Source organism: Montipora foliosa, chromosome 6 (assembly GCF_036669935.1).
Source record: "Montipora foliosa isolate CH-2021 chromosome 6, ASM3666993v2, whole genome shotgun sequence".
Classification (NCBI taxonomy): domain Eukaryota; kingdom Metazoa; phylum Cnidaria; class Anthozoa; order Scleractinia; family Acroporidae; genus Montipora; species Montipora foliosa.
The window spans coordinates 55,817,883-55,825,382 of NC_090874.1; the positions used below are offsets into that span (position 1 = coordinate 55,817,883).

The 7,500-nt window shown below is 38.1% G+C and overlaps 2 protein-coding genes across 2 annotated transcripts in view; one reads left to right on the forward strand and one right to left on the reverse strand.

The window, feature by feature from the left end:
• Positions 1–718: 718 nt before the first annotated feature.
• Positions 719–5,653, reverse strand: LOC138007807 (biogenesis of lysosome-related organelles complex 1 subunit 6-like). The gene is made up of 4 exons (XM_068854886.1): positions 5,366–5,653; positions 2,706–2,793; positions 1,794–1,880; positions 719–1,010 (listed from the first exon to the last, which is right to left on the reverse strand). The coding sequence occupies exons 1-4, from the start codon at positions 5,512–5,514 to the stop codon at positions 885–887; spliced, it is 450 nt and encodes a 149-aa protein (XP_068710987.1). The 5' UTR covers positions 5,515–5,653; the 3' UTR covers positions 719–884.
• A 197-nt stretch (positions 5,654–5,850) lies between these two features.
• Positions 5,851–7,500, forward strand: part of LOC138007805 (dipeptidyl peptidase 9-like) — a 26,710-nt gene continuing 25,060 nt past the window's right edge. The window contains exon 1 of the mRNA XM_068854884.1: positions 5,851–6,342. Within this exon, the coding sequence (XP_068710985.1) occupies positions 5,857–6,342 (486 nt within the window). The 5' untranslated portion in view covers positions 5,851–5,856. The remainder of the gene's footprint in view (positions 6,343–7,500) is intronic.

The following is a 7,500-nucleotide window of genomic DNA, read 5'->3' on the forward strand; positions in this document are numbered from 1 at the left end:
TGACAGTTTAGTTTTACGACTGTTTATGCGTGGCTGTTTAGGTCGGTGTGGTGCCATGGTTGGGTAAATGCTGTTTCTAAGTGAGCTTACACAACATGAAGTATCATGTGAGACTTTGTTATTATTATTTTTTGTTTGTTATTTGTTATTTATTTGTTTAAGCAGGTTGAAGTTTTGGCAGCTATTCAGCTGATGTTGACCTGCTATACCCACCCACCCATACACACACAGAGGACAGCCACAACACCGGGAAGTTATTTGTGAGACAGGACCTCCGGCTTATCGTCCTTATCCGAGGAGACTTGAAAGTCTAACCATTTGCGGATGTAATTACAAAGGCAGCACTTTCTCCTCAGTTATTTAAAGACCCTGAGTGTTGGTCCGGCCGGAGTTGAACTCACGACCTCCCGCATGGCAGCCCGGTGCTCAAACAACTGAGCCACCGGTGCGTGGTGGCCCAGTAACCGCCAAGTAACCGCCATGCATGCTAAACAGTGAAATTTCGACCCATGGCAGAGGGCTTATTTTCCCGTACTTTTCAGCCCAGCAAGAGCAAAAAAAAAGGGACCTCTGCTATCAGGGAACTACAGTGTAGATGCCAAAAAGCAGCACAGCTTCACCCCGGAAATTAGTATCATGGTCAGTACCTAAAACAGGTCAAATTCAATTAGTGGTAACCATTAATTTTTTTAAAAAAAACTTCCTGTTGTGAGTAAAGTACACCCGTTATATGAATCCTTTAATAATAACAAATTATTGTTATTGTTATTTCATACAATAATTTCTTTTCACATGGAGTGTTGTGAGCCCCACTTTTACACAAATACCCAGCAGTTCCAGCATATAAAAAATATTTCACTGTAGTTCTATTCATTTAGACAAAGCTACTGCTGATGATCAGATGCTAGTTTAGCAGTGAGTTGTCTCTCAAGCTCTAGTTTCCTCTCATAAGCTTCCGCCTTGCTCCTTTCATCCTTCTCCTTTTGTAACTTGAGTTTCATGGCTCTTTTCTATGAAGAGGATGGAAGGGAATAGAATGAATGGAAAGTGAGTGTTTCATAGGGAAAAAGAAGGAATGCAAATGTCATTTCAAAACAACCCAATTCTCGGTTTTCACATGACGTCACGACCACCATGTTGGTGCCCTAAACAAACAAAAGGCGGCCATGTTGGTGCCCCGACCAAATCCTCCGGGAATTTAACTCTATTATTATGCAAACGCTTCCTTTTGTTTTTGTTGAAAAACATGGCTGTTGATCACCTGAGTGAAAACCAGCAATGATGTTGACTATCTGGAACTGCTGGACGTGCAAAACATCCAAGATAATGAAAATATACAAAATAACAGGGAAAGACTAAAAGGCAAAATGACAAAAGACCTCTGTACATTTAATTGCAATTATGTATTTAGCACAAGGGGAAAAATGTTGCAAATTTCACTTTCACAGAAAAAACCATTGAATATTTATAATTCAATTGATTTCGAACATGAAAATTAGGACCTTTAGGACCAGGCTTAAACATCCACAATTCCACACAACCACGATCAAGATATTATTTAAACATTAACTGTGGGGAATGCATTTCAAAACAAAATGAGGTGGGGTCCAGTTAGAGGAGGTAAAAGGAAATTTTGTTTGCAGAAGAATTTAGCCAAAAAAATTGTCTATAATAATTATTGTTTTAACCTAAATGTAACACATGCAGTTCTAAAAGTTTTTCAAACATCAAATTCAAGGACCTTGAAAATCATATTTTGATTCATCTGCATTTCACTAATTAAATAAACTTACCTTTAGTTTCCCCACCCTGTCTTCTACTGAACTCATATCCTGCTTGACTTTTGTGAGCTTTGAATGATATGTGCGAACATAGGAAAGCTGAAAAGAAACAATTGTATCTTAGTAGCTAATCTTGAACTGTCATTATTTCCTGTCACAGATCTACTGTTTCCAATATTCCTGTGGAATTACGTTGGCGGCTAAGCCAATCAGATGTGTGTTTTCTTTATTGATTATGATTTGTTTTGTTCGATATCACATGGACCAAGAGAATAAAACAGAAACTAAGATCAACTTTCTCAATGAAAAATTAATAATATCCAGCTTATGACACAAGCACTCATGTTTACATGCACACTTTTACGTTTTATCACCTCGCAAGGTATATATTAAGTTATCAAATTTTATTTTATTTTCACTTGAAAATGATGACATGGAGTCATCGAAACGTTGTGTAAAGTTTCTTTCGCTCTTCTTTGTCATTAGATGTTTAACTAAATCTAATCTTATTCGAACAAGATCAGTACAAGTTAAAAAGGTAGAATAGCAAGATCGTTCAAACTCTGGTACTCATAATAGGCAGGTTGATAACAGGGATGTAAGATGGTTTTTTAGTATGACCAAGTTCTACTTTGAATGTGGATGGGGTTTATTTTAGTTGAAGTACCTTTAAGTTACTTTGTAACCTTAGAAACGAGGCATCTTCAGAGAAGCCAAAATAAGATCTCAAGTCTAGTTTTATTCCTCTTGAATGCTTACTTGAACAGATACAATAAGGCGATAAGGTGTCAAGTAAGTCTCAAGTTGACTTGAGTTTTTGTCGCACTTATTGCCTAAATGGAACCCAATATGGACTTGCGGAATAAAACTATCCATTAGGAAAAAAAAAAAATTAAATGACCTATTCATAATCCTCTTGCTCACCATAACTGCCAGGTTTCTAGCTGAATGACAATCAACATACTTGTCATTTTCCTGCTGAATGGTTTCTATCAAAATTCCTTGATTCTGTCTAAAAGCAAGAAAATAAAGACTTTAAAAAAAAAATCTGTTCATCCCTAACTGAGAAGGCTGAAACTGTAGTACTGTATAATGTTTAGTTAGAGATTGAAGCTTTTTCCCCAAAAGTGTACTTGCTTTTGCGGCATTCTAGTTTCAACATTTTACAACTGAACTTGGTCAGGAAAATATAGGGAGTGCCTTGGAAATTAAAACCAGCGTCAATTCAAGAATATTCCACACAATGACAGGACCAGAATGACAAAAAATGGCATACTTGGATTAACAATGTACTCATACGTGTATATGTTTTAGTTGATTTTTATTTGCAGCCAATTATTTCACTGTAGTTAGCGGTAGTTTTTTTCTACCTAGGTGACTTTATTTTTAACTTGTTAATTTTTTTCTATCAACTACATGTATCTTTGAAAAAGGGATTTTATTTTATTAAAAACAAATTGCGATTTTGAGATGACAATACCACATTATATTGACGGCTATTTGGGAGAAAATATATTCCGTATTGGGTGGAGTCGCGAAGCGACGGAGCCCAATGCGGAATATATTTTCACCCAACGCCGTCAATATAATGTGGTATTGCCGTCTCAAAATCGCAATTTGTTTTGTATCGCGATCCATCATTTATAAGGATAAATAAAACTGTAAACTAATCAACCCGCGCCTGATCGAAATTTCAATTTTTTCTACCTGCCAAACGTATTTGTTTGTGTACGTCAGCAACCCAATTCAGTGCAACGACGTCAATTTCAACATTAGAACCAATCACAGGCCGCAAAAGTGAGACGGCAATACCACGAAATATTCACGGCTCGCGCATAGGCAAAACTATAAGAAGATCGCGATACAGTGTGTAGTTGAAAAAAAGGGGTGTCAAAACGAATTTATGCAAAAACTGTCAATCTTTGCTCTCTACATGTCCCTTACTTACCCCTACCCCCACACTTTTCCATTCATCCCCCTTTTATTAAACCTACTACAGGTTCCTCTACATACACACCTACTCATTCCCCCTTCCCAGTATATTCATCCCCTCCTTTACATTGAGTAATCACAACTCTTTCTTATTATTTTTTCGCGACATACTCACAGAGGTGTGAACCTGGATCTCGATCTGATGACCATCCTCTTAACCATGGATGCAAGCAATATCATTGATGGTCATTATTACTATTTTTTGGATTATAGTACTTCTTTAAAAGAGAGAAATCCTTGCACAAATCTGGAGAATTTAAGCAAGATTTCATCGTCATCATCATCAGGTCTAAATTCACTCCTGATGGAGGAACCCCTCCCTGGATTGATCTCACAGGTATCTGTCCTTAGCTAACCTTGTCCATGCAAGTCCAAGCAATACTGTCACTTATAGACACCTGAAAAATTCAGGTGGCTCCAGCGCCATGATCTCTGGGAATGCTGGTGCAATGCTCTACTAATTGAGCTATGAAGCCACTCAGTTCGGAGCAGGTCAGTTTGTTGGCTTCATAATACTTTGTGTGGTACCCAATCTCTCTTGGTCATAAAGGAATTTACAATGAAAGCAAAAAAAAAAAAAAAGACAAGGCCAAAGGCTAAAACTCTACATATGCTAGCATCAAATTTGACAAAAGATAGCTCAGTGGTAGGGTATCCAAACTTGTGATCAGAGGTTCGTAGGTTTGACCCCAGCAAAAGAGCACTCTTAGATTTTCTCAGAATGTTCCAGAGTCACCATTGCAAAAGGACATCTGTTTCACTAGGTAAAACTAATGTTTTCAAGTTTCCATTGCTTCAGGTGTGTAGCAAGCACACATCCGATAAGAAAATGTCTCTTTAAAGGGCAAGGTATTGGCTCTATAAACCTTATTCATAAATGGCGGCCAATTTATAATTCTTTTGTTGAAGTGCAAATTAGCCTACCAAGCCTCGATACCATACAGTGAATTGAAAAGAATTCTTGCTCTAAAATGAGGCTTGGTAGGCTAATTTGCACGTGGACAAAAGAATTATAAATGTGACCGCCATTTATGAATAAGGTCTATTATTTTATATCAGAAACCCATAAGGGTTAAAATGTGTACCACACGTTCACAGCTTCCGAATATTCAGTGCGAACTGATTGGTTCAATGTTTCAGTGCTAAGTACCATATTTGGAGACCCCTTGCTCTTGTTGTTCCAAATATGGTACTTAGCAAATTGAATATTCAGAAGCTTGTTTCCCATCACACAAGGGGCCGTCACACGTTTCAACCCTTATGGGTTTCTGTTTATATGTAATTAATATATAATTTATCAAGGAAAAGTTACCAACTGGAAACTGAATTAGATATTGGAAATTAAAAGTATACGTAGAGAGATAGTGAGACGCAAGGTTTCAGACAGCCTCGCTTCTGTTCATAAGCCAGGTGTCTCAGCACAGAACTGTGGACATCAATATGGCATACACGCTAAATTAAAGTTAAATAATAGCAAATTTATCAGCGACTAAGCCCGACTTAACATCGTTTTCATGCAATGGTTATGTCACTACTACTACGTTTCTCCTTTCCCCATCGAGCGAGCTTGCATGTTTCGCACTCCAACCTACGTCAATTCGCTAAGTCTGTCTTGAACATTTTCCAAACTGGGCATGAAATAATCCATAAAACCATCCGTTAGCATTTCCTTGACGTCATCTCCACTATCTTCGTTTTTTCCGTAGGCCTCTGGACCCTCTTCCTCTGTGCTTTTGCTCATGCTTATAGAATTTTCCCCAAATTTTAATTCATCACATTCATTCTACGTTTTCGCTCCTTTGGAAAAGTTTGATACGACTGATTAGCGACATTGAACCGAGAAGTTATCGGCATGAATCGGTAGTTCCGACAATGTCCTAAAAAGGAATGTTTACTATTGTCCGCTGACCATTCGCCAGGGTGCGAAATTTCGAAATCGTAACATTTTCGACTTCTTCAGTATTTTGAAAAAAGACAGTGATTTCTCTGCTGGGTCTTGTGCTTTATTTGGTCAATAGAAGCACCTTGTGGCATCGTCTTTTATGGCACTGGAAAAGTTGTCCTTTCTCCGATCTATAGCGCCATGTCCGAACTTTCGCCGTTTGCGGAGTTCGGCGATTTGAAACCCCGTCAGGGCTCCTTTTCAACAAGGAACACAAAAAGTTGGAAAGATTTGCAGATTGCCGTGAAACAAGCAAAATCCGTTCAGCAAAGTCTTATAAACCGAGTTCCTCATTCATTTACATTCTGCGAAAACAAGCTTTACTTTTTAGCTGTCCCCTTTGGGAGTCGCGAAAATACCATTCACTTTGTTGATCTTCCATCAGAAAATGATACCAAACTAGAAAACAATGACTTGATGCCACTCTCATGGAAACCTTTGCTGGACTCCTTTAGAATCAGTCGTTCTTTTTCAGGGTACTCCAGAGAGGAACAGTTGCTTCGAGAAAGAAAGCGCTTGGGTGCGTTTGGAATCACCGCTTACGATTTCGACGAAACGTGTAGAAGGTTTATGTTCCCGGCTTCTAGCAGCTTGTACACTTGCACGGATTGGCGAATAGATGACGAGGTTAGATCGGCGTCCAGTTCAGCCATTTGTTTGAACATCAATGTTGAAGGCCTATTTTTCCATTGTTATAAAAGAATAGAAATTTATAACGCTTGCATGATTAAGCGTGCCAGGAAGAATGGGCGCGTTGTGTTGACTGCTTTGGAAAGTGACAGGAAATCTACCTCCTCTCATTACATAACTTCATTACATATGTTTAGAGATCCTGAATGTTGTCGCTTTGATTATTCTTGAGGTTAAGGACGGTGGCCGGTATGGGACATGGCATTTCGTGATCACTTTTCCTGCCTCAAATTTTCAAACTCGAAATGTTGAGTTTACAAACCGGTCGGTGTAAAATACAGACTAAAGTTATAATGTGATTGTTGCAAAACCCAAACCCTTCAGAAGTGCTGACCTTAGGCCAAATTTGGCACAAAACAATTTTAGGCTTTGCTGTTGGCACTTCCAAAGGGTTTGGGCTTTTTCAAAAGTTACATTATAACTTTAGTCGGCAGTCTACATTTTACACTGACCAGCTTGTGAACGCAAAATTTCATGTTTGTGAACACAAAATTTCGAGTTTCTAAATTCAAAACTTTAAGTTTGAAAATTTGTAGCAGGAAAACTGATCACAGTACATTTGTCGTGGCTCCAAATTTATTTGTCGGTTTAAGTTTTCTCTTTTGTCGTTTTCCATTGGGCCTTACAACAAAGTTACGACCAGAACTTTTTTCATTTCAGTTTACTTGCATGCAAGCAATCAAAACACCTTGATTCTGTGTAGTCATGAACTACATGCTTTTTATGAAATGAAGATAGAAAGATCATTAGAGTTATGGTACAAGCAACTCCTAATCATATGTATGATTTGAAGTGGAATTTGGACTAATTAAGTTCGAGTAAATTTTTACAAAGATGACCAAAATTGCATGAGCATTTAGGGCGAGTGCAATTTGTAGTCTTTGATAAATTTACAAGTGCTTGTTTACTCCAAATTGCACAAGAAAAAGCAGAAGAAACTCACCTGTCTCATGCAGTCAGGGAAAAATTGCACCACAAATTGCACCATCCAGGGCCCACGCTTGATTTGAAAACAAAAGATTAGATTGGTTCTGACCAAACCTATTGTTTATTAGCCAATCATAATCCAGAATTTCGATGTGTAATTTGCATTGG

Bases quoted from the DNA above. Each gene is read 5' to 3' on its own strand.
- LOC138007807 (XM_068854886.1), bottom strand. From the start codon at position 5,514: ATGAGCAAAAGCACAGAGGAAGAGGGTCCAGAGGCCTACGGAAAAAAC. The intron at 2,794-5,365 runs GTAGGTTGGAGT...TCTTGCTTTTAG, and splicing joins GACAGACTTAGCGAATTGAC to ACAGAATCAAGGAATTTTGA. The intron at 1,881-2,705 runs GTGAGCAAGAGG...GTTTCTTTTCAG, and splicing joins CTAGAAACCTGGCAGTTATG to CTTTCCTATGTTCGCACATA.